Source organism: Ciconia boyciana, chromosome 12 (assembly GCF_034638445.1).
Source record: "Ciconia boyciana chromosome 12, ASM3463844v1, whole genome shotgun sequence".
Lineage (NCBI taxonomy): Eukaryota > Metazoa > Chordata > Aves > Ciconiiformes > Ciconiidae > Ciconia > Ciconia boyciana.
Window position 1 is genome coordinate 20,479,419 of NC_132945.1, and position 27,380 is coordinate 20,506,798.

Genomic DNA, 27,380 nt, shown 5'->3' on the forward strand with positions numbered 1-27,380 from the left:
AAGGTGTACAGCTGAAATAAAAGCAGATGGGGGTTCTGCATTTGGAAATTTAGCTGGATTCTGTGAATCCTTCCTCCCTAATTTAACCTTCAGAATAGCGTATGTTCCTTAGTCACAGCTACTCCACAGTAATCAGGTTCCTACAAGAATCCAGAATTCTGGACAGTCATTGAGACACAACATCTTTATTCTTCATCCACAAGATCACTGAACCAGTAATTCCTCTAATACTAAAATACTTATTTTTCTAAGAAATGCTTTGCCTTCTATCTGGTCTAAACATAAACTACTGCTAAGTAACAGCAAGATTTGTACATGAAGATGACAAACGTGGAAGCTGAAAAGAACCAAAATCTCAGGGCTTTGTCCTGTAAAAGTGCATAAACAATCAGGAGAATCCAAGTATTTTCAAACGTCTGAAATGAAAGGATTGGGTTTTAAATATGGACAAGGATGTCAAGTCTAGCTTACACCTAGCTGCGCTAAGGAGGAAAGAATTTCCAAAGAAATCAGGACACAGAAACAAGAGTAATATATACAACATTTTTAGAACTAATCTTGTGACCCTGTGAGTCCCTAAAAGCTGATAAAAGATAGGAAGGATAACAGTTTTGGACAAAGGATTCTAACTTTGTTCTTTGTATTAATAATATGTCAAATGTGGCCTCCCCAAAGAGAATGAACCGTCAACACATCCTTATGACACAAGATTTAAAAAATGATTATTTCTCCAAGCACGGAATAGATAACTAAAGTTTAGCAGTCATTTTATACTGCAAGCTTATAAAAATATATAGTTTTAGAGGCGTTCTTACAGACATTTACTCCTCCACCCTTCCCCATATAACTCCAATATTTTGGGCAGAATATCTGCTGCTAATTCTAAAATATTTTGGCTCCCACCCACTAAGAAGCCCTCAAGAACACATTTTATTAAATTAGCAAAATCAAAATACACTAGTGTGTGAGAGTGACAGAGTATGAAATGAAAGATTACATTCATGTCTTCACTCCTGAGAATACCCTGACATAGTTTAACATGGCAAGTAATCCTTGCTAAGATTGTTAAGATGCCCTGAAGATCCGTTTCAGCACGTGAACAAACTGTAAAAAGCAAGAGCTAATACACTGCTAAGATTTTTCGGAGTTATGAAACAAAATATGCAGGTACCCCGATGTGTTTGTGGCCTGGTATTTAAAAACAGCCTTTTCTTTCTTGCTTAGCGCCACTAATCCCTACGCAAGACACAGCTATTCTCAAAAGTCGATACTGCTATTGTGAAAAGAAAGAAACCATTAATAATATATACAGAAAAGCTTACTATTAACATCTGAAATAAGCACTTACCAGGAATGAACACATCACAGTATTACAAAAACCGGACTTATCTGTAGTATCCCGTGATGCATACCTGGTTAGCTTTATTGTTTTCCTGAATTCATTAGTAATCGGAGCTTTGTAGCCTCCTTTCCTCAATAAGGAATCTATGGTTTGAATGTGGTCCCATCCTGTTGAATTTTACAGTAGTAAAAATTAGTGAGAAATACAGCAATAAGAATAGATGTTGCAAAAATACAGCACAGTATGTAATGTTATTGACAACGAAAGTGCTCTGCTGAAGTTCTGTATAAAACACAGATCATTCTTCCCTACTTAAGAACAGCTGAAGGAAATATGACATATAGGATTTCTTTACACACTAAGTTTGCTCTACAAAAAACATACAATTTTATCTCGTAGTTGAAGTATTTTAAATTGGACCCACTATATCCAGGTGTCCTAGATTGGGGGTGAGATACAAAAGTAAACTTTTCTGAGATGTTCAGGTATGATCATGTATCACAATCACTTTATACATTATAAATGGCTATGACAGAATGAAAAATTAAATTTCTGTATAAAATAAAATGTAAAAGAATCATTAGTTGAACATGTGCAGAGAACCTCAGAGATTAGATTTCTCCATAAATACCATTTAACTTTATAGTGATACCTGTAATTTCAGAACTACTACATTATAGGTGGCTGGGTAATAAAAAAAGCAATGGATTAAAAATACAGATTCATTATTGTTCTCAATAAAATCTTCATGCTATCCAAAACTCCTATTTATTGATTTTTAAAAGCCTAATGTTTGAAGTAGCTGCTAGACATGTTATTTCCAAAAGATGCAATTAGATTAGTCACATAGTTACATCTAAAAAAAAAGGGGGGGGAAGGGGTAGTTTTGAGTACATTAAAAAATACAAATGGGTAGGTTTGGGTACTTTAAAGAGTCAGACTGCAATGCATGGTCTACTAAAACTATTTAGAAATTTCAATACCTCCCCCCCCGCCCAATTTAAATTCTGAATTTAAAAAAATCCTGAATTTAAGAAAAGCTTCTTAAGTGATCACCAAAGGTCTCAACAAAAACCCACCTCTCTAACTAGCCAACCTTAGATTACAAAAGCAAAAAAATTGTCTTGGAAAGCCTCTAAACTTTTAAGTGACTATTTGGAAACAGAATTATCAATTAAAGATGATCCTCAGTAAAGGTTTCATCCTATTCCTTAGCAGACCAACTCAAATATAAAAAGGCAAAAAAAAAAAAAAAAAAAAAAGAAAAGCAGCAATGCAAAATGTAAAAGATTGAGACACACTGTCAAGCTTGGAAAAAAAACCCCATAGTGAGTAGTCATAGTCAGCTGCTTAGTCCAAAAGATTACTATTCAACAAAATCTACTATAGTTTTTTTAATTCACAAACTTAAGTCTGTGCCTCTATTAAAAGGGACTTTAACAACAATTAAGTACTAGCAGAGAGTACCTATTTGAAAAAACCTTGATCTTTGCAAACTTAGAATAAATCAGCTGTTAAGATAATTGACCAGACATCCCATCACTTACTAGAGTTTTGCATGTCACTAATACCACAGCATAACAACTACACGAAAACTGACAGCTTTTAACAACTGTAAAGTTGGTTGACAGCACTGTACCACCCCTCCAAATTTTATTGTCCTACAGCTACACTGCATTTCTGACTTGTTTAAAAAACAGCTACAGTTTACTGAATCCCTACAAGGGGATTGATACAGGCATATAATTGGCATTTTATATAAGAGTCTTCTTACAATTCAATATTGCTCCATCATCTGACATCAGTGCAAGGTCAAATATTGCATTTTAGATTTATATGTACGTTTAAATTCTTCACCAGATCATATGAAATAAAGTGCAACAATGACCTTGCTCCTTTGCAACCTCCGGTAAGTAGGTGGCGGTGCGTTTTGATCCTTTTTCATTGATGAATTCTATTCTAATGCCATGTACACCCACCTGCAAGAAATTGGCAGCTTTATTAGTACATTAAAAGAAAAAAGATACAAGAGATTTCTAACACGATAAAACCCCAAATGTCAGCCTTTCAGTGGTTAATACCATTTTGCAAAGAGTTTCAAGAGGTGGTACTGAAGTGAATGCAATCTTTCTGAAAGGTGTTCACCTTAACAGCCCTGTAAGGTCAGTAGCAGCACAAATAAGATCCTCGGCTCCCCGCCACAGAGCTTCATTTCTGGTCTGAAGGAAAGCCAGCTGAGACGCAAAAGTCGTTCTGTCTCAGTCCACTGTCTCCCTCTGACACCGTCAGCAATGTTGTTGCTGATAAAATCACCCGGTCACCAGATATAATCTGCAGGCCACCAAACAGCTGGCAAATCTAATGATGCTTCAATCAAGAGCATTCATTTTGTTCAAAGTAACAACTGAACAATGCAAGATTTGTCCCACTACGAACTCGAGCCTGGAGCCTTCAAAACTTCTGCTAATGTATGATGAAGAAAAGGAGATATTCCAAAGCATTCAGCTTCAAGCTCCTATTTCCATGCTACTAAGTACTCTAATATGACAAAATGCCAGGATGGAAACCAAAGTTACTAATATCAAGGAGTTAGATGTATATAAAGTTGAACTGCCAAAAAAAAAAAATTTAAAAAAGAAAAAAAGGCAACACAATTGCACCCACAGTTCCTCTGGTTGGGACAACTTCATAGCATTCGGTGAAGCATGAATTCCAACTGCATAGCTAAGCAGTATTCTTAGTCCAGTACAAATGGCTCTTCATTGTTTAGCTCCAGTTAATCAAAACCAGGCCTGAGTTAAACAAATGGAAGCCACACACCAGCAAAATAAGAATGACCCACGCTAAGACTGGCATGGGCACAGTTAAGAATTTATTTTGACTTCCTCAAGAGACCAACGTTCCTGCATTGATGAAAACTTCTGTGAAATTTCGCAAAATACTCCTCTCTAAGCCGGGAGGTAAGGGGTAGGTACATGTTTGGAAGGCATTAACTGGACTGCAGCTGGCTTGCCTACCAGGCTCAGCACAGAACTTTATTCACAGCCTATGGCATGCTTCTCAACCTACAAATACTGATACACTACAGGCAAGTCTTTGTAGAATAACAACGTGTCTGCAGTTCGGAGAGACAAACCAAACAATCTTCTGCAGACGGAGTTGAAGTTCTGTCTCATCTATTACCATTTATTAGGGAAATGACTACATACAGGTATCCTTCCGAGCTGCAGAAAGACCACACAATTGCCTATCAGCCTCCCAAATGGACAGGAATCTACTGGGAGAGGAAAGTGAGATAAGGAGAGAGACTTAGAAAGGCAACAAACCAATCAACTCCAATAGAAATATCTCCATAGGGCTGTAGAGCATGAAATACTGTGTACTACGTATCCAATACTTGTGGATATAAACTTTTTGGCCCACTGTATAAGTGGCCAGAGGCTACCTAAAACTAGGTCCAGTGACAATATTAATTAAAAACCACAGGCCTTTCACTAAATCTAAGGATTGCATTAAACTGCATTTTTCATTTTACTTCTGAAGTGACCTCAACAGAACTTCAGACTTTGTTGTGTATTTATACACATTCATATTCATTTATACGCATTCTTTTTTTAATGAATCATTTTTTTACATACACCGCAGGATGGGGGAAAACAGGCACACACCACATTTATTGTTTTGCCAAGCGCTTCTAGCACTTGCTAGATTGTTGCCCATAATACGTCCCTCTGTACATCTAGCTCAGCTGGGCTAAGAAAAAATTGTTCCAAAACCCACCCCAAAACCGAAGTTCAAGCAACTCTCATGTTCGACTGTTCCAAACACAGCTTACAAATCTGTTCCTCTTGTACTGATTCTCCAACCATACGAGAGGAAGAAATAACATTATTCTCGTTAAGACTATCAACATGGAATTTGGATAAGCATCTAAAACATCAAGCCTTGTTGAAATTTAAGCTTCTAGTCCACTGTGGAGTGAATTATCATCAAATAATCATTCTGTTCAATCTACTGCACTGAAATCTGTAAGAGATTTGCATGCAATTACCACTAATTAGTTTAAGATGAATGAATTGTAAACATTTTTTCAGAAATACGTTAAAGCAGATAACAAAGAATCTGTTGCAAAGAATCCACATGGAATACCCAGAGCTGGAGTAGCGCAACACCTCCTTGGTGTGCGAAACAAGTGTCTGCCTGTTCCTGAAGCTCTCCTCCACTCCTGACCAGAAACATGGCGCGACGAACAACCCTTATGCCAGCACGCCACTTAAACTGCGACAAGCTCTGCTCGCCGGCCTCTCAGTTCTACCAGTAAAAGCATTCACGTAACCGCGTGATGAACCAGATCGGGCTGTTCTGGGTTATGGCTAATCCTTCTACCGACTTAGGTTTGTCAGCTCAATCTTTGAACAGCGGCAAGCTATAAACATTTTTAAACAAAAAAGTTGGCCTATACCTTGTACAGTATTCCTTATGATAGCACAGAACATAGTAACTCTCCCCTTTATTTACCTAACTAGTACTATGGAAATAGCTGTATACAAACTTCTCTGGAAATGGAACCCTTCAGGTTAAGCGACTATTGCTACTGATTAGACGCTGGCCCCACTTTTTATTAGCTGAATTCTACCGCTTTACTAGCCTCACATCCGTAGCAAACAGGCTGGCTTCTTTCTGATCATCTTTAGTAGGGCCTAAATATTACATTCTGCTTTAACAATGGAGGCAGACGACTACTCGGGAGATATGCCCTCTACTTCATGACAAGCATTCTTTTTTTAATGAATCATTTATTTACATACATGGAATCACTGAATACCGTCCAAAGAGAATAAAATGGTCAGATCAAGACTCTTTCTCCTCTAAGGACTATGAGCTGCAGAAGTTGCTGGTGCCGCTGCACTTGCAGGAAGGAAAGAATTTCCACAACTCTTACATGTACTAACTTTGTCAACAATGAAAAGCCACCTTTTAGTCAACATCATTGGCTACAACTATTTAAGCTAATATTTAAACCAGTGCACACAGGCTAAAGGCCTTTTGTATCAACACAGCAAGCATGTACAATTCTGCAGATTTTACTTCACTAAAGAACAGCAACTTCAGGGCAAAGATCTCTTTCAAGGTATTTTAAGGCAGAGCCGCTGGTCAATTCTAGTTATTTATTACCCTGTTGGAATTACAATAATGTTTTCCAAAAAGTTTCTTATTATAATTACATACAATCATAATGTTTATGATTGTTTTAATAAAAAAATAGGGAGAGGGTCTGAATTAGCAAGACAGGCTTTACCTTCTAGCAAAAAACCCCACAGATTCTTAATTAAATTAATGAGAAAATAAATTTAAAAGGTGTTCATTTGCTAGAACATGTAATAGAGAGGGAATGAGTAGAGGCACTTTGCTTTTCTCTTCTGTATTTCTAGACAAAAAAGCGCGCAGGGGATACATTAAATCATTTGCCCCTGTAATGTGCCTCACAGCCATACCCTCTCAAGGAGGCAGAGCCTGTAGCACCAAAGCTGGAACTGCAAGACCTACAACATGATCACACCTTATATATGCCACTTCTGGGATGTGAATCCACTCACAGAACCTTCTGAGTGTAGGCTTATTTGCCCAAACTGCAGACTTACAAGCTTCACAAACCAAAGAGAAGTCCCTTCTAAAGGACCCAAAGCCATGATACTTCACAGCAATCTATTCAAACTCTTCTACATCCCTTCTTTTGGGGTGCTGCTAACTACACCCACGGTTCCCAGCGCAACATGAGCTGCAAGTATATCTGCACGAAGAATCAACAGCAAAACTGGAGGCGTCCTGAGGCAGGAATGCAAATCTGTGCAGGAAAGAAGAGACCTGGTAGAAGGGCAGGTCAAAAAGATGAGGTCAAGGAGAATGGAAATATGGATAAAGCTGAGTTTATGCGGGGAAGGAATGACTGCTATCAATGTCAAATGTGCTTAAAAATAACTGGTCTTTATGACTTGTCTCCCAAGTAGTCCTTTGATAGCTGATCTTTAATAAAGGAGCAGCACTATCAAAAAAAGAAACATCTTAAGAGTTTCTCATGTTGCCCATTTCTTTGAGATGCAAAGCTTGTGAAACTCCACCCCAGCAGCGACTGGACCACAGCCATATTTCATGGGTTCTGTCTAGCAGAAATGAAGAAACAGTCCATATGCTCCCAGTGGTCATTTCAAAGCCCTACATCTGTTCAACTACTACAGTGCACTGCAATTCACATAAAGTCACATGTAAGTAAGAATGCTAAATTATATTTTAGGAAGCATCCTCATGAACCGTGGCACTGAAGTGGTCCTTTAAAGGTTTGTACTTTCTCCTAGTTACTTTCATAAAAGGTGAAAATGGCAGCAATTTGAAAAATCATATGGGAGCCAATAGTCAATTCACTCATATCTCCTGTTTACTTGGTTGAAGTTTCTGCTGCAAAAGGATCTCTCATTGCTTTTTACAACTGAAATATTAGTTTATTTAGTTTGGGAAGATAATTCATTAATCAGAGAAAAGAAGATCCATCACTCTGCTTCAGGATATAGGAGACACTCCTGAGCCGTGTCTTCAAGTGATCTTGTCTCCAAGCCACCAGAGCACTGCAAGTTGTCTGAATTGGCAATTTTGAAATATTGTGCCTTCCGTCAGCAAATTGCTGAATTGGCTCCCACAAGATCATCAGTAGCACACCTACAGAAGCAAGGTCTCCTATCCAGGCTGATGTTTTTCAGGATGATCTGGAAAGTAGCACTATACGAGATGAAACATGCAGAATCTCTCTTTACGTCACACTCTAGACATCCTGAAATCTTTTTGCCATTAATATTGCATAACTGCAGCTCCCTTAAAAGAAACATGGATGACATCAGCTGTCTCACTGACAGGTGCACAAACAGCGATGAATCATTCTTTTCAGGACTAACAATTACAAATTTTATCTTTCTCTATTTATACACACACACACCCCACCCCTTTTACATGGAAAGCTTTTGGGCCATCCACAACTATATACGATACAAACATTTGAGAAGCACATTTAACTTATAGGAAAAAATAAAATAAAATAAAATAAAATAAAATAAAATAAAATAAAATAAAATAAAATAAAATAAAATAAAATAAAATAAACCAAACCAAAAAAAAACCAGAAACAAATCATGGAACCTACTTTGTGACCATTTCTTAGAATTCCTAGGAATTTGCTAAAGGTTTTAAAAACCTATCATTAAAAAACCTTAAATGAAATAGGAGAGAGCAATTAAGCAAATGGATAACACAAGGACTATTATATTTTTGAGCCCTCCATTCCCTCATAAGTCAGGGCTTTCCAATAAGAAGAATCATGAGAATCCATTAAATCAATCGGAACTGAGCAAGAGTACAGTTCTGCATTGAGTTTGTTTGTTGAAGTCTCAAGGATTCTGCAACAAGATAGAGGAGGGACATAGAAAGCAAAAGCCTCCTGTGTCTCATACAAGTATTAAAGTTAAGAATCAGAAGTCTCCCAAGGAACAAAGTTAAAACCAGTCTTTCCAAGGGAGAGTGGATTTTTGAACTCAGGCTTTGGTTTCAGCTTCTCGTTAAGGATGAATGTTTTGGTCATCTCAGAAGTTTATTATTGAGAGAATAAAACAGCATCTAATAATAGTTATAGACTACCACATGGAAAGAGCTAAACGCTACTTCATTATGCACCTCATACTTTTAAAGAGACATTTTCTGAGTGTATTCATAGCCTCATTTTTAATAAATTATAATAAACGAAATTAAATTGAAAACATCACCATGGTTACTACCAAAAGTCAACCTAGTAAAGCAGAAAAATTCTACCAGTTTTAATTTTGATTTCTAGCTTGGTTTAGTATTAAAAGTCACTACAGTTTTGATTACTTGAAAACATTGTTTAAAGTACTCTAAGGGCTCAGTTACAAGACCAACTACTTCTCTGAAAAAAAATCTTCTTGTTGAGAATGCACACACAGTTTCAGCTCAGATTTATTTTTTGGTCTGACATTACATTAAAAAAATGAATAATTCTGTTTATGGTGAAAATGCTGATAAACCCCAAAGGAAACTTACATTCATCTCATTCAGAATTACATATCAGAAGGTAAGAAGCCCTTGCCATTATGAGTTGAACGGGAAACGCATTTTTATTAGATTTTCAGCTACTGTAAAATTCATAATGCTGGGGTTACTGCTGGATACCACCATTCTGATACCATTTTAACAACAAATTAAATTTCTACTCAATATACGTTTGTTATGTGTGAATACAACAGAAAGCCTCTTTTTCTCTTAAGAAATCCTAAATATTTAGTAGGGCTGAGTCATTATTAAAGGGAAATACTGTAACTTGTGTGGTGTCTCTGACATTATAACATGTCCGCTATCATATATGACAATTTCAAATTTTTTTTAATGTCCGCTCAGATATAGACTCAAAGAGCAACACAACAGTCATACTGAGATGAGAAGTTCATCTTAAGTCCGGTAGCTTGCTTTTTGCAAGTGCCTAATACCAAATAATTTTGAAAAAGCAGAAGAATACCAAATAACACTTCCTTCAGTATCCCTTCCCAGAAATAACTCTAAAAGCAGCATTTGCTTCTGAACCTCTTTTATGCTGCTGTTGCATGCAGGTTTCCTAGAACCTAACAATGAAAATAGATTCAGCTCCATGCACAAGTACCAAAGAAAAACAAGAGCAATGATTTATTTGGCCTCATTGTATAAGGGCTTTGTGGGGTCAGTGCAGGCCACTCGCTCTGAAAGCAAAGAAAGTTTTGGGAAAGAGAAATGGCTCACTCCTACAAGCTAAAAAAGGCAGCTTGTTCTGGGATGGCAATTTTTTGCAGTGCTCGTTTCCAGAAGCATACATCAAACTATTAACTTTCATACTGGAACATCCTCTTTCCAGGATCAATGGACTGATCTACCACATTTCTGTAGTTAGCTACGCTGCAGAAGAGGTCTCAGGGCACCATCGCTCAGACAATACCTTGCTTGATGGAGTCTTAGACATAAATACAGCTGTGCAGACCGCTCTTACTTTGAGTGCGTAAGTGGGCAAGAATACAACTTTATTCCATTTCACGGCTCAGACTTTTTAAGGTGATGACAGTCCTACCAAAAGGATCTTTTGAATCTATGCACAAAACAATGTGTATAAGAGTGCAAAACATTGGCAACTACACTAAATACATGCAGATAATTTAAATGGTGTGACTTCTGCTATAAATGTTCATGGTATCAAAGTAATTTTCTTAAAAGATATCCGACATCCTTACCTCCCAGTCCATGTAGTCACAGACATCTTCAAAGTTAGTGAGTAGAGACACTGAGCAGAAAAGCCGTGGCAGCTCATCCCTCGTCATTGGGGGGAAACGACTATCTTTAAGGGCACTGTTGAAGACAAAACAGAATTTCAAAGGATTTTTTTTGTTTGGATTTTTTTTTTTTTTTTAAGGTTCAGGGATCTAATGAATCAACTGAAAAGTATAAAGGACAAAAAAAATCCTGATGAAATGAGGACCAGTTTGATAATCCGGTTGCCAGTGTGACACACTGACCAACATTCCCAACTTTTTCCTGAGAGATTTGTTTCAGTTCTTGGCTGTCCAGTCAGGTGGTGTTCTGAGGGTCATTCCTTCCTGAGCCGATATTGCTACTGTGACAATCTTATTAATGAAACAGCAGAAAGTTTTTGGAAAAAGTTACAAAAGCAATAGCTCTTCTACCTGCAATTTAGTAAATCCCTCTCAAAAAGGATTAAACTAGACAACATAAAGTAGAGGGGGAAATTCTATAGCCTGCAATAATCAAACATGTAATGCAGTAATCAAACTGTGAACTTAATTATTCAGTGAAAAAAAATCCAAACAAGCAGAGTATTCTCCAAAAAGAATAATATTCACGCTTACTGGCAAAGGTGAATATAAAAAGGTAAAAACATCCAAGGGCTCTACAGACCTGTAAACCTACAGGACTTGAAGGTGTTCTGCAAAGCAGACGTAATGATTAGTAACAGGGAAGCTTGCAAACAGCTACGCTAATCCTCAGGGTAATGTACCATTCTATAGACAAACATACACCTAATGGGGTAAAATTCAATACAGAGAGGAGCTATCTGTGCACATTCCAGCACGCTTTGAAAAACAAAGCGGTTAACGGACAGTAAGCAGTACCAAGAGAAGAATATTTGTAAAAATCTACTTGCATAAGTTTGGTTAAGAACCAGTTAAATTGGCAAAGGGAAGGTTAAAGTGAGCCTCATAATTTTTTATTCTCTTAAGACTTGAAATATGACATGTATGAATACACACACACTCGTCTGCAACAAAAAGAGTGATCTGCTAACTGAGCTTTTTGATGAGGAAAGCGAATTTAAGAGACTTACTAAAGTACTACCAAGTTCTTCATGTGTCTCATTGTTTCATCTTACAATTAGATCTTTTACTTGGACCTTTTACTTGGCATACAGCCGGCAGTTGCCATTAGCTGATATAATTACAGCCATGGCCATGGTGTTTAGCATATGGCTGAAATCTCTGCATCAGATACCACTATTTCATATAAGCAGTAGCATAACTTGATTAAAGCAGACCAAATTAGGACGCGTAAGCAAAAAAAATGTAAAGTGTAGCTAAAGGAAATCGTCATATCTCTAACCAGAAATAGCTTCCCATCATGAATTAATACCATACTCTGAAGAGTTAAAATAGAACCTTTATTTTTCTGGGGCGGGGGGAAGGCAGGCATTTTTCCCAGATATGCTACAATTACAAAACCAACAGAGTACTGGAATTTGCTTTGGTATTTCTACATTACAAAATAGGTCAGAAATTCAGATTTTCATTAGGAAGACAAAGTCATTATATAATTAAGTAACAGTTAGTGGGCCTACGCTACCCATTATTTAGGAGTAATTCTAGGCAACCCCAGGTAAGTTGCCGTAGATGGGAGAGAAGATGTTGGGACAGTAAGCAACTAGCCAAGATAAATCTTTTGACATTTATTTAGGACAGACAGGCCTACATAGACTTGTGAAGAACTGGGAACGCTAAGGAGATTTAAAGCATAATGCCTGATATTTAACTGATGACTTTCACTGAAGGTCTATCAAAAGATAGTATTCTCCAAGATTTTGTTAATGGGATTTGCAAAGCTAGCTTTGTAACTGCCGGGAACCTGGCAAAGTTACCATCCTCTGTTGCCTGGTGTTTCAGAGCAACACAGAGATCAACTCGTATAGCTACAGCATAATAGCAACATATGAAAATATGAACAGCTAATTCAGCCTCCATATCCCTCCACAGAGGGGAAAAAAAATAATACATACATGTAAAGGGAGGATACCCTGAACACAGGGTCAGCTCAAACCACAAGTCCATCTAGCCTAGTATTAAGTAATAACCAACAGCAGTCAGCAAAATGAATGAATACAAGAACACGGTAAACACGCAGGAGTACTCTCCTGGAATACTCTCCAGGAATCCAGCTGTTTATAGCATCGGTATTTTGAGCCAGAGGTGGTATCTCTGCACTTAAAAGCTCTTCATGGGTTTATTTAATAAGTGCATGCATACACACTTTTAATATTTTTACCTCCCCTTTTACTAAAAACTAAAAAATTATATTCAGAAACCCCAAACCCCTCAAAATCCATTGCTACTACAAGTTTGCTTATATGCAAGTTTCTCATTTCCCTGAGGTATGCCGTACCTCTGCCATACAACCAGTCTCTTTGAATACGCTCCTGAAAAGCACCCAGAGAGACAAGCATTATTTCATTAACAATGAACAAATTCAGTGATCTTAGGAAACCACTGTATGCATGGATATTGCCAATACTTGTTTAAACCCGTTCTTCATCATTTACGCAACAATCCTACCACGCAAAACATTTCCCATATTGTAAGAATTTACAACCTTCAAAAAAAGGGGGTTTTTTGCACAACTTGATACTAGGAGTTTATCTAATTTTCAATGCCCCTTCCTAAAGCTACCAAAATGCACCTGTGAATTTCAACTTTTTGAAGCAAAGGTTGTCTACTATGGGTGTAAGCCTGATCCCAATAACATTAGCAGTAAAAGTCTCAGGCATATTCTCACTGACTGAAGACCTGCTGCACTAGCATTACTAGATGAGAAACCATCCTTAATTTAACATACTTTAAGTTGCACAGAAACAAACATCGTCCGATGCACGCATAAGCCACATCTCAGCTAGCTTGCTCAAATGCTGAGATAATAATTTGAAACAAGATGGGTGAATCACGACAAATTTGAACGTTGATTAAAAGCTGAGATACGAAACCTTCACGTGAACACAGTGGAAGCAGAAAGGCACACAAAGGCACAAAAGCCTCAGGCATATCCAGCAAAGTAGTTCAGTGTTAGCGAAAGCAGAGCAACGCAGTAAACGTTGCATACTTATTAGCAAGCTTAGCTGGCTAATTCCAGTACTCAATAGTACAACACTGGCACAAGACCTTGCTTTCACGTAACCACCTCATGATAACTAAAACATCATTTATCAAATGATAGTGTTATTTCTACTATACCTAGTTCCTTCAGAACTGCTAGGTGCTGTTTTATCTGTACAGCCTGCTGAAAAATTGCTCCTCAGCACCTCCATGACTATACGCATCTGTGCACATACCCTGCATTAGCACTCGTACTGCGGCAGGTAAGTGAGATACCCGGCAGAACAAGATCAGAGATTCGAATAACAGTCTCTGACACCATTGCAACTGGTCAATACAGAATATTGCTGCTATTCCAGTCCTCCTTTCCCCGTCTCCAGACCCCATATCACAATTTGTTTTCATCTTTCAAAACAGCTTTGTCTCTGTTGTTATACAAGTAAACCCAACATTTACCTGGAGAAATTTGTGTTGACAAATAATCAGCAGTTGGAACAAGACATACTGAAGGGAGATGCCAACAAGAAAGCATGTATTTGTGCTGGTTAGCTACACATGAAATATTCTGTCTGCTAATGCAAAATTTATGAAACTAAAACAGTCCAGCAATTATATCAGGTGCCAGTTTTAGAAGAACTAGCTTAAAACTTAATAACCCTGCCCTAATTGATCTAGGGGCATCATACACCACTTTAAAACCAGGAAAGGTTTATCTTTTAAGTGCTGTATATTGCAGTTAGAGCACCAGTTGTCTTCTCAATCATTCTTTTATTACTACCGTGGTTGAAACTCTAAAGCAAGTTCCAGATACCTTTTCAAAACCTAAGAGCAGACCAGCTTTGTATCATCTCTTCACAGATTAACTTGTTTTAATTTTTGCATTTTTTAATGCTTGGTTAGCAGAAGACATATCTCATTAGAGACGCTTCCCTTCAGAACTCAGCCATTATCCTTAAGCCTGAACTTTATCTCTGTGGGTAGCGAATAAATCACCACCTAGTGCCTCTTCTGACGTCGGCAGTAAAACAAGGACGGCAGCCAGCGAGTTCCTCAGGGGCAGCTGTCCGCGCTGTACAGAACCGAAGCTCTCAATGGTTAACAGACCAGTGTCACCCTCAGAAACGTCAGCAGATCTCAACGCTTACCAAGGATAAAAAAGCTTGCATGAGCTTTTACTTTTGTTGTTCCTGTTCTGGGCAGAAAGACCATCAGTTTCTAGAGGCAGCAGTTTGGCACTTGTCATACACTTCCCACGCTCTACAAAGATGTGGGTAATAAATTCAGACTTTTGCCTCACTTGTCACGTTAGGATGCCTCTTGGTGACCAATTCAAAGCAAGCACAAATTACAGATGAGGTAACGTATGCTTGCTTTCCTCAAAAGCTTGTTACTGGTCAGAGCTGTTCAGAATGAAAAGTCACAGTATAATTGTGTCGGCATTCTTGATTAGGAGAGGAGACTTTGTTCTGTTTATTTGATGGAAGCATTATTTTTGTAGTATTAGAATGTGATTTTACAATCTTGTTCAATGCCATATTCTTCTGTTAATTCTTCCATTAGACAAAAGGATCCTTATGGAACAAAGCCTGGCATACTAGATACCGGATTTAAAAAATATGGGCTCCACAATTTTTCTGTTAAACTTAGAATTAAGGAAGGGTAAGTGAAAATACTTAGTAAAATAAATTGGAAAAATTAGGCAGAGCTCAAAACTACTTTTAAAGAAAAAAATACTCATTTTAAAAGCATTTTCTAAACCATCTGTTCTTTATTCCTTAATGCCCAGAGCTAATTTACATATATTGCTACTGACTACATAGAAGTACATGGTAGCAAAGAGTTGAAAAGAAGCAGTGCCAAGCAAGGGGAATTCTAGCTGGCCAGTAAAAGGGCATTAGTTTTTCCACATGGAGTTCTGCTGCATGTTAAAAGTGAAGCAGGCAAAGTCAAAATTGAATCCTGTTCAAAGAAAACTATTTTTAGACACAAAATGCATGCACACACACGCACAGCCTTTCTAGTTAAATATACTTTATTTATGCAGTCTTGGGTGTCCTACTAAGATCAAGTAATTGCCAGTCACGATAAAAAACAAAACAAAGTGTTATTCAACTATCAGTTTTTCTTCAGCTGAGCCACGCGATACAAATCTCAGCTTTTCCTCAAATGAAGTTTATTTGGCCATAAGCTCTCCAGAAATGTTTTTCAATAATTTTGTTTTCCATGTACCACTCCTCCTTGTATTTGGGCTATAGAAAAGCTTGCAAACACTTTAAAGACACTCAAAGTATTTAAAGAAAAGGAAATTGGTCAAAGTATTTTGAATTATGACAAATAGCATGAAGTTTAGCAAAAAATAAAATTAAGGTTTCTACTCTTAAGACTACGTCTTCTTTTTGTAAAATACCACCAGAGAAGCTCTCGGAATCATCTGAAATAACAGTATGAGCAGGTGAAAAAAGAGTCAGCGTCAGTCTTTAAGAACCTATGGCTCTTAAATGTGATGCGGCAGATGGGTAACAAGCAGTAGGACACAAACTGGGGAAATAAGAAATAGTGACAGAGCTACATTACTCAGTTTAGAAGTGCCTGAAAGTCTTTGTGACTGAATTTAAAGGATCCTTTAAAAAAGTCTGATAGCATATAAGCATCAAAAATAGTAAAGAAGGATTTAGGTGTAGATGAATGAAGGTATTAAATGAATTAAATTCTTAATATTTTATTGTTTGTTATTTAATGACAATTGTTAACAATGAAATTTCTCACAAAACCTCTTTTTTGGGGACAGTCACATCTACAGACCCAAACTGGATAGAGAGTTTAGGCAATATTGGATACAATTTTATACGTTACTGGAAATTCCTTTGGGGGCTGAAACATGACACAGGGGAAGGAGATGCAAAGGAAACTGTCAAACACTGGGCATGATCTAAGTAATACTCACTTTTATAGGAAGTGTAAATGAGGCAGAGACATTAAGTGACTCATGCAATTTAGGAGGCTTGCACAGTGAGTCAGTGACAGAATCGAGAATAGAATCCAAGATCCCCGACTCCTAAACATCTACTTTTTGTAACAGCCTCTCTTTCACAATCTGCTCAGCGTACCATGTAGAAACATAGCTCCCAGAGGATTAATCAAAATAGAACTGATTAAATTTATCAAATTAATACAATTAAACAAATAAATTTACCATTACTTTTCCAGTTCACTCTGCTATGGTCAATTTTAGTCAATTTAACCAGTTTCCAATATTGAACACAGCTAAACCAAACCGTAATTTTTTGGCATCTAAACAATTCTTCAAATATCATCAGTAGAGTTATGAAAAATAGGCTAAAGATCTCATTTTACAGACCATTACCCTCTTCTGATAAAGAGTAGATGGGCACTACTTTTAGATGGTGGGCAAAAGACTTGGATGCTATCAGCTCTGAAAAGCCCTTTCATTTAGCTCAATAAGTATAACCCTGAGATTCTTGATTCTTTCACCAAGCGAAATGTGCTCAGCAGAATTACCTTCAAAAATGCATTTAACAAAGCAACGGCCCTATGTCAATCAGCTGAGCCCGAAGGGCCTAGATATTGTTCTTCAATTAATTCAAAACATCCTGAAATTAATGAGGGGCAAACTCACTGGATTTTAGATGACAGAAAAGAGATGACAGCAACAAGAGATACTCGGTGCCAGGGTTTCAGAAAAAAATATGTCAGCATTTATTGTTTGTTCCAGTGCTGGGTTACTGACCAGTGAAGTTAGTTAAGATTTTTACTTTTTATTCAGTAACTTCAATAGGAAGAAATTAAGGAACACTTAAGCAGATCACCAGTATTCTCCTAATGAAAATCAGCTATCATAACTCAGTTTGGCAGACACGGGAAAAAACTAGCAGCTTCCAAGTCACAATCTGCAATTAATTTTTAAGCCAGAAAAACAGGGCAGAGTGTGCTCTTCTTCAGAAAGCAAAATTATTAGGAATAAAACCCTCCTAGCTTTCAGCGCAAGAGATCAGACAGCCTAACACAACCCACGTGACAGGCTTCTAACAACTCTTATTTACGACCAGCAGAGTTTTGCCAACTTAAATGGCGATTTCAAGGACTGATTTACATGCATCATCAAATCATTTGAATGCAAGGAAAAAGAATTTATTTCTGTTGGTTTTTTTTTTTTTTTTCGGGGTCAGACTGGAAAAAATTTCCAGGAAACCAAACAACTGTGAATGACGTGTTTTTCCTGAACCCTCCCTTACATTTGGGAGACAGAAAGGGAAAGAACAACATTTATACTTCCTGCACATTATGTTGCTAAGTGGCAGTCACAGGGTAAAAAAAGAAATACACTCGTGTTGACATTTGGCACAGAAATACTTCTCTGAAGTTCTTAGCCTGTTTTATTAGCACAGTGCAGCAGGTAACGGCAAGAGTGTTTCCGGTGGGAGAAATAAAATATCGATCTGGCATTTCGGCTCTTCAATCAATTTTTTTTTAACTCCACAAAACTGAAAGATGCCAGAAAGTCTCTCTCCCAATCTCTGTCTGGATTCAGACGTGTAGTTTAAGAGGAAGAAGGAATATTCTGATACTTTATTTTAGAAAGTTATTTTAGCTTTGAAAAGAATACCATTCCTCTAAAAGACAACTCAGAGCATGTACATAAATTAAGCGTTTAGAAGGGCACATCAGAAAAGGCAGCCTCCATTCATTGCCTAGATAAGACAATTAAGTCTCTATTTCAGGCAGCCAGAGGTGCCTAAAATAGGCTGTCTGTATGTCCTGCAAAATGCCTTAACTCTCTAGCAAGTGTGGAAATAGTTAGCAGCGTGGAAATTGTTAACTGGTTAGTATCAGCGAGGCTGCAGTAGTTACAGGACACAATACACTACGCCAGCAAACACATCTGGTTGGGTTGAATTTACCAAGAGTTATTCAGCCTTTTTTTTTTTAAACTGTGCAGGACTGGATAGTCAGACATCTTGGAGGTGGCATAACAATGCTATAGAAGACATTAATATAATACACTGATTAAAAAAATACATAATCTCTATTAAGAGTAGATCCAGAAACGGAGAGAGATAACAAAGTTTACAGTGTTCTATTTCAAACATTTTCCTAAGAGAACACTTTGGGTTGTTCACAATATCCTGAAGGACAAACCAATACACCGAGATTTTATTACCAATTTCAAATTGCCGAGTGACAAGGAAGAAAAGGAGCTCTGGGCAAAAGAAGAGCCATCTCCAAAGAGAGAGGAACCGTCATTTGCTCCCTTCAATAGCTTCCTGAGCTCCTCTCCCAGGCAGATAACAGTGACAACAGGGGCCAGAACAACTACATTTCAAAGCTTTTTTTGAATTCAGATGTCAAAAGATCTAAAAGCTTCATCTTTAGGGAGTCTGCTAAAGTCAAGACACCTAAACTTCTTGGCTGGTAAAATTATTCATCTAAATCTAAGACATGCTAAAAAAATAAAATAAAATAAAACGGCAAGGTTCTGAATCCATGCTGCAGCTTCCTGCTGCACAAAGCAGGGGTAATTCACATCTTCCCACACGGGACACCATCATTTCTGTATTCTATGACAGAGCTGTCCAGCTGCGGGGTGTGTTAGTACTAGCGCTGTGCAAGCCGTGTCAAAATGGTTCATGGTCTGGAACAAAACAGAAGGGGCTGCTGCTGGTGATGACAGAACCCAGCAAAACCTTAACAATCCCCACTGCATGGGACTACTTTCAAGAAGAATGCTGAAAAAAGAAAAGAAATTGTAACACAGGTAAAGTTAACAAAGCTGCATTAGAAATGGTATGTATTTATGGCTGTAAATTAGAGATTTTTGTCAACGTTTCATCATTGAACTGGAAATTCTTGAAAGATACATTTATAAAAATAGTAAGTTAAATATTAGTCAAATACACGGGGGGGTAATTCAGGTACTGCGCTTGGAGTACTCCTGAAACCTGAACAGAGGCAATTAGGATATACTGCATTCAACTGTCTCCTCATTGCTTATTTCAGTTGTACATAAAGTTAAGTATTATTTACCACCTGCTCCTTGTGCTATATGAACTCATTGATTTTGCATTTGTGCAGAAGCAGTTCCATTAGATAGCAGGCAATACCATAGCCACTAAGGCATCGCAGCATGTAGGCAAAGGCTTAGGGAAATCTTAAGAAATTTCTTTAGTACATACCGAGTTTGATATTGACTGCAGTCACAAGTGGAAAATGATTTAATGGCTTCAATTAAGTTCTTAACAGTATTTTTGAGTGTGTGCGCGTGTATTGTGCCACCCATACACACAATTCCAAAGCAAACCATACTGGTATTGTTGATAAGGTTCTGGGGCCTTGTTGTTTCTCACCAAACAAGTTCACCAGCTGTTTAAATCAACAAAAGAGGTATTTACAGAATATTTCTAGGGGTTCTTAATATTTCCAGACAAATCCTTATTTTAACCTTGATTTCTTACTCTGGCTATCTTGACTCATGCTACACGCACAGATCAACTCCACAGCACGTACGGGATGACTAACATGGTCTGGGATGCTTCTCAGTGGATCTGCAGTCAATGTGAGTATCTGCTAAGGCATGGAGCTAATGTCCACCTGCCTAATGACCGCTCTCTGAAGCTCCTGGAGGTTTAACTACTGCTGGTTCTTCAGCTGGCTCTGTCAAATCTTATGTGAATACCAGATGAAAATGATCAAACTCCTCACTTACTCACCATTACAAAATTTCTTCTAAGAAAAGAAAGCTCATAACCATGGAAGCTGTAAAAGCTAAGGCTTCCATAAATTCAAACAGAGCTTTTTAGAATAAAAAAGAATAAAGATGTTTTTTCTACTGCTCTGACAATTACCCAGAGAAATATTCCATCAGACTCTGGATTCTTCCAAATAAACCCAGTTCATCATTATGCCACAATAATGTTACACTGTGTGGACATAATGCCTGAAATTAATTTCTCTTTCTTAGTGCTATAATGTAGCAAGGAAACAAAGACGACTTGTTAGGGACAGGTCCTTAAATTTTAGGTGAATTTTGCGTATGTGCTGTTATGGCCTTCAAGTGGAAAAGTATGATCACAAAATCGCAGCTCCTGCAATCTGCTCCCATCAGAAAATACAATGCATTTAGAACTAAAAAAAAAAAAAAAAAAAAAATCCACAAAGTAATACTGTAGTATCCTGATTACATTAGTAAGAGTCAAGTTTCTATGGCTTCAACTTCCTCACTGTTTCCTGAAGCCAGAAATCTTACACTATATTGCTTTTGTGGTTTTAAAGGACTTACTTCACACTGAAGGAGAAAAGTAAGAGCAGACAAGTTAAAGGCTCTGCATTTTTCTCATACTGTTTTAATCCTGCAGGGTGTGGGGGGGATCATTTTGCATTACTACACAATATGTCCTATTACACTGAAAAAAAAAAAATATCTTAAATTAACCTAACTTTAAGATGTAGCCAAGCTTCAGTAATAGTTTAGAGGTATGCCTTCACAAAGGTATGCTAAATCCAAAGCCTTCACTTAACAGGTCAGTAAGTGAGAGGTACAGCTTATAGCAAATTACAGCAGAAAGCATGCAATTACTGCGCATTTGCCCAGGTGTCGCAAAAAAGCTGTCTACATCCCATACACTCCATACTTCCAGAACTGAACAAAGCCAGTTTGGAATATCCATGCAGAACAGTGGTTTGTACGCTGAATTGCTCAGCGTGCACCCTGAACAGTATTTTCTGACTACAGGGGAACACCAGGTAAAGCAGCTGTATGCAGTAGTTTCTTCACAGGTGGCAGCTTCTTTTCTGCCTTTTCCCCGTATTGTCCCTCACCCCTCCCTGCATCTACCACCGTGCTGGGATAAATGAGGACAATGGAATTCCAAAAGGCGTGACAATTTTTGTGTCATACTCATGCAAACATTCAGGAAGCTGAAAGGTGTCAATTGCCATGGAAATGTCCTGGTTTGAGACATAAAAAGCAAATCCACAGCACTTAAAACAATCTCACAACATAACACAGTAAGCTTGGCACAGTCATCCCAGACACTTATTTAAAAATTGAATAACAAAACTGACCAGGGTTTGGTGTGTAGGTTTTTGTTTGATGAACACATAGTAACAGACTAGTCAAAAAATTCTAATTGAGCTCCAACTGGACTACATTATAATGTCACTAAAAGGCTCTCCAGCAGATGGCAAAGTTTAGATAATTAACAAAAATGAACTGCTCAATTACATTTAGAACTGTACAGCTTGAGCAGCGCTAACCACTCAAAGCCCTAGGAACATAAAAAGAAGCCTCTAGAATTCTTCCCATCTCCAGCAAGACTCTCAATATTGACCTAAGATCACCACTCTACCCCAAAACAGATACTGAAGTCAAGACAAAAATCTTTAAGGCCACTTGATTGCTGAATTCAACTCTCATTTAATCAATTCACAAAATATTAACTTTCCTCTAAAGATGCACTCAAGTAATAATTTTTATAAAGTACAAGTTAACATGAAATAATTTTAATTCTTTATTAACTTTAAAAAGCCCCATCTTAAGCACATATGGAAAAATATGTTCCTAAACATCTCAGCAATGCAATGATATATAAATACATGAATATAATTTGAACATTTACATGTTCATGAACATTTGAACATGAATAATTTGAACATTTACATGTTCGATTTCCTGCAGCTTATAAAAAGGGTTTATTTTTATTATACTGTTGAAAGTCTGGAACAAAAGAGTACTTGATTTTCTCAATATTCCTTTTGTCACCAGAAATACTATAAACTATATTTCTAATATAAAAATATGATGTAGGTGAATGTTTGTTAGTTGTCAATATGATTCACTTTAAAAACAATCAAGACAGTAAATGCTGGGGATGGAATTTTACAATTAAGCTTAGTTTTGATACTGTTTGTCACAAATGCAGAAAGTATGTTTTACAGTCAGGACTCTGAAACCACAATGATGGACAAATTAATTTTATATAAACAGGTTAAGAATAAGGAAAGCAAAAGGCATGGTAGAATATGCAGTAACTGAATTGAGAAGGAAAAAGATCATATTCACTTACTTGAGGTGTTGCATTAAAAGTTTCATAGAAAAAGATTAAGACAATAAAACATTCTGCAATACGAAGGTATTGATGAATCTAGCCTGATAAATGAAATGAAAGGTGACAGAATCCAGTCTTGAAATTCTTGAACAAGTGCGTAAGCTGAGAATAACCCAGGGTCCACACTGTCTTACAGACTGCAGTATGACCACTCATAATACAGGGCACTGAATAATATCCTGGCTTGTTTCCCAAGATACGTGTTTCATCAATATCACTACTCAACTTGGATTATATTTAAACCAGCTGGTTTTTTATCTAAGTGCAATCTCTTACACATACTGGGAGTACATCTGCAGAGAGATGCAAATCTGAGTGCTGTCAGTGTAAAGGCTGGTATATGAGCTCATGGCATCTTACTAATTCTCAGTGTTTTTATAAATATAGTAAAAAAGACAGGCACAAGATTAATCCCTTGTAGCACGTCGTACGTAACGACCTCAGGGAAAGAAATAGTCACTCCTTATTTCATGAGAATTTGTAGGCACAAAAGAAACCATTTTGGTTTCTAGACACTTACCCCTGTTATCATGAAGCCATCCTAGAACACAGGCATGAGAATTGCTGCATCAGGACAAAACTTAATTCCTTATTTAAGGCAACAAACAAGGCTTCTCAACATTTTTTCCCTGCTAATTTTGCGTGTGTGTAGGTTTTTACTTCATACACGAATCTCATTAACAGATTAAGCTATGATTATTCAATACCTCTATAAATCACCAATTAATAGAGTATGTTTTAGATATATAAACACATTCTGTACAGCTGGAAGCTTTGCTTCCTGCATTTCCTTCCCTTGATCTTCTTCCACACACAAATAAGTTGTCTGTATGCCATCTTCTTATTCTCTTTAGCAACTCTACCACTTCTCCCTCTCATGACAGCAGGTCACCATTTCATCCCTTTATTCCTTCTAGGTTTCTGCCACAATTCTGTCTACTCGGGGTGGCACATTCTGTGCCACCTGCAACTTACTCAGCTTACAGAAGTGACCGGATGGGGCATTCACAAATCACTATATCTAAGGTCAAGGTGCCCAAGCAACAGAACCTTTGCAAGCTCAGCTAAAGGGTACATTCAGTTCCAAGTCTGCCAGCTGCTGCTCTGTACATGTTTTCCACTCTAAAACAGGTTTTGAGTAGCAAATAAAAACAGCTGAAGTGGAATGAAAAGAAAGTTCTGAAATGAAGAAGAGGCAAAAGCCTCCAAAACTATAGCTATATGTCTATAGCCTCCAAAACTATAAATTAAGTATTCAAGGAATGCATTTAACCCAACAGCATTACACATATTTCAAAATTCTGCCCAGGTACAGAATCAAGATTATCACAAAACATGAAAGCATAAACATGAATGTTTGACTATGATGTGAAACTGAAATGTGAAATTTGTGCTTACTAATACTTTACATCATATCTTCTTAGAGGAACTACAGGCCAAATTCTTCTCCCTTTGAAGGTAGTAGGAGTTTTGCCATTCACCGCAGTAAAGCCTAAACCAGCAAATGACTCTCTGTTCTGTTCCTGTGTTAACTTAGCTTTCAACTACCACTAACATCTTACATTGCTACATATGTTTAACTGAGAGAATTACACCAAGAGCAACTGAAGCCTGATTACTCAATGTTAAATGAGGATACAACGTGGACACACACACAAAATTGGTTTATTCCTAATTATATCCATTAGAGCTGCAATTCAACACATCTATCTAAAGTGTTTAATATTCAAATGGAAATAGGTTTCATCACCTTTCTAAAAAGCAACTCAGAAATGTTGCACCTCCTGAATGTCAGGAACACTGCAGTCAAACACACAGTTTGGTGAAATTGTATGTAAGAGCTCTTGGAAACCTACTTTTTTTTTTTTTTGGGGGGGGGGGGGGGCGGGGGAGGGTGAGGAGGTGGCAATCCATGCATTGTAGACTTCCACAAACCTGAAGAGTTTTTTCTGAGCAAGGAAACAGAAAGTCACCTTTTCAGTAATTGAAAAAGCAGAGCACACAAAGAGGGGCTTGCTCTAACGAATGAGGCTGCACGCAGCGCAGAGCCCTCCACAGACAAAGCACAGCTGCTGCTCTTTGCAATGAGGGATTAGCGTGCGAGGTCAAAGGAAAAAAAGCCTCTCTGTAGCTAAGTGAGCAAACTGCAGAATGCATCCTCAGCACAGATGAGAAAGGGCCATCTAACCAGCTTGCAAATTGTATAGAAGCTTCTGGGAACAGAAACAAAACCAGCATCAATTTCTTGACAGAACATGTAAAAATATTTCTGGTGAAAAGCAGTGATGCCCTGTTAGAGGACTGAGGTTACAATGACCTTTCAGTTATTTTGAAATTACATTTCCCCTTTCCCTCCTTTGTGTTCATATTTATAACAAGCACTTTTTCTTCGTGGCAAAACCAACATGCTATCCGTGGGGTTTTAACAAGAGCATCTGGAAGTAACTGTCCTAGAGATAACAGAAAGAGTTCTTTTAATTGTCTTTCATAAGAACCAAAGCTGTTAAAACACACATATGCACACAGAACATTTTGTTTGTTTGTTTTTTAAATGCAGACATTCAAATCTCTTTCAACCTTCATACAGTTGAGTCAGAATGTATTTTGGCTTTAAACATTTTTGGCTTTACATTGACACTTCACTGGAATGGGATATAAGCCAGTATTTGAAGAAAAAGAATTACTTACACTTTTTATTACATACTAACTGTATTTTTATTCTAAATCATTCACTTTAGCAACTTTTCTCATAGAGAAAAAATGAACAGTCTTCTAAAATAAGAAATGCTGTTTGAATGTACCAGTGTGTGAATGTATTTCTGATCTGGCTTTTGTTTATGAATAGAACACTGAAAACGCTACTGGCAATTAGGCTGGTATCTAAAGTGCCGAATTAATTGTACGTTACAGGTCGCTTGGGACTTATTTCAGTTTGTGGTATTATAGAAGTATAAGTCATTAAAATTGCTTGAACTAGAAGTATCAAAAAGTTGTACTGTTCAAAAAACCAAGAGTTTTTTCTTCTTTTCCCCTGTCAAATCAAACCAAATTCAAAGTAAATAAAATTTACTCAACTGAAAAATTCAGTAAAAATAAGAAGGCGTAACATTATTCCCTTCAACAAAGCCACATTTCCTTGCTGGTAGAAGTTTGATATACCTGATTTCATACACTGACTTACACAACCGTTAGTAATTGCCATTATCACAAAGGCCCTTTTCAATGAAGCTGGGGTTGCAGCCTGTGGCAGATGGGGAAGTTCCCAAGAGCTGTGCTCAGGCTCATCAGAGCACTCCTGAACATCTGTACAAGTTCCCCACGTTCTTGTGGGAGTTATTTATATACTGTACTTCTCCAGCCTGAGAGACTGCTTGCCTGACTATTGACCCTTTATTGCAAGTAATCAGCACCAAGAAAAAAAAGATTATTGCATTGGAACAGCAAACCTAAATTTAAGCATGTGACCTAACAGACTTTGTAGCCTGCATATTATATTTAAAAAACAGGCGCATAGCACCATTCCCCCCTCCCCAGCAATATCCTTGCTTTAAGAATTGAGTGTTATCAGTCCTATTGCAATTGGTATCGATGGCCAAAAAAAGCTATTCTCCACTGTAGTCAAAAAGCTATTCTCTGTGTGTTAATTACAAGTATATTTAGAAAAGTTTTAATTAAAAGTTTTGAAAATTCACATAAAAGCAGGAGTCTGTGAGGTTAGAAATTTATTTTGGATCTACATCAAATATTTCTAAGAAACTGTTTATTTACATACTTTCACAGCATTAGATGCTTTGAAAACTGTATCAATACATTGCCAATTACATAGCTAAGAAATCAAAGGACGTTCAATTTCTGTTTCTAAAATAAAGGCTATCACCAATATACACTTATATGGAGTATATATATCACTCCATAAACTTTTTATAGAGTACAGTTGAAAATTGTACTCTATAATTTGAAATTTGAATTTGAAAAGCACATCAACAATTCCAAGGGAAGAGACAAACCTGGAGTGCTTTTGTCCCTAATATTATATTTTAAGATCATGTTAGAAAAAAAAAAAACCTGTTATTTTCAGGTAAATATATATTCCCTCCTACAATGCATCAAATGAATAGTAAAACTGCGGTCATTTGTAAATGATGAAATTCAAGACAGGTCAACTCCCCCCTGCCCAAGATCACATGCTCACAGATACACACATTATAAGCTGAAATAGTACAGAGCGCTGGAGCCTGTAAGACTTTTGGACTACCTCGGAATCGGAAATGAGTTTAGGCTTAGATGTCTTCAGACATTCTTCAGCATTTTATATGGCTGCTTATGGCCCACCAGAAGTGGATATCCTATTTCTTCTTCCAAGAGCTTTTTGACCATATGAACTATACAGCTCTGTAAAGGACAGAACTTCTCTCCTCCCGCTGTCAACAGGAATGATTTTTAGAAATGGATTCCTGTTGGTACTAT

General features: G+C 37.4%; 1 protein-coding gene across 5 annotated transcripts in view; it reads right to left on the reverse strand.

The window, feature by feature from the left end:
* AMMECR1 (AMMECR nuclear protein 1) overlaps positions 1-27,380 on the reverse strand; it is an 81,830-nt gene that overhangs the window by 7,980 nt on the left and 46,470 nt on the right. For 4 of the 5 annotated variants that reach the window (XR_012044732.1, XM_072876822.1, XM_072876821.1 and 1 more), the window contains exons 3-5: positions 10,654-10,768; positions 3,231-3,321; positions 1,413-1,509 (exon numbers count right to left, since the gene is read on the reverse strand). Coding sequence is in view for 3 of the 5 variants with exons in the window: in XM_072876822.1 (XP_072732923.1) it covers positions 1,413-1,509; positions 3,231-3,321; positions 10,654-10,768 (303 nt within the window). In the remaining 2 variants the exon portion in view is untranslated. Of the gene's footprint in view, positions 1-1,412; positions 1,510-3,116; positions 3,322-10,653; positions 10,769-27,380 lie in introns of all 5 variants that reach the window. The other variant, XR_012044733.1, reaches the window with a different exon arrangement.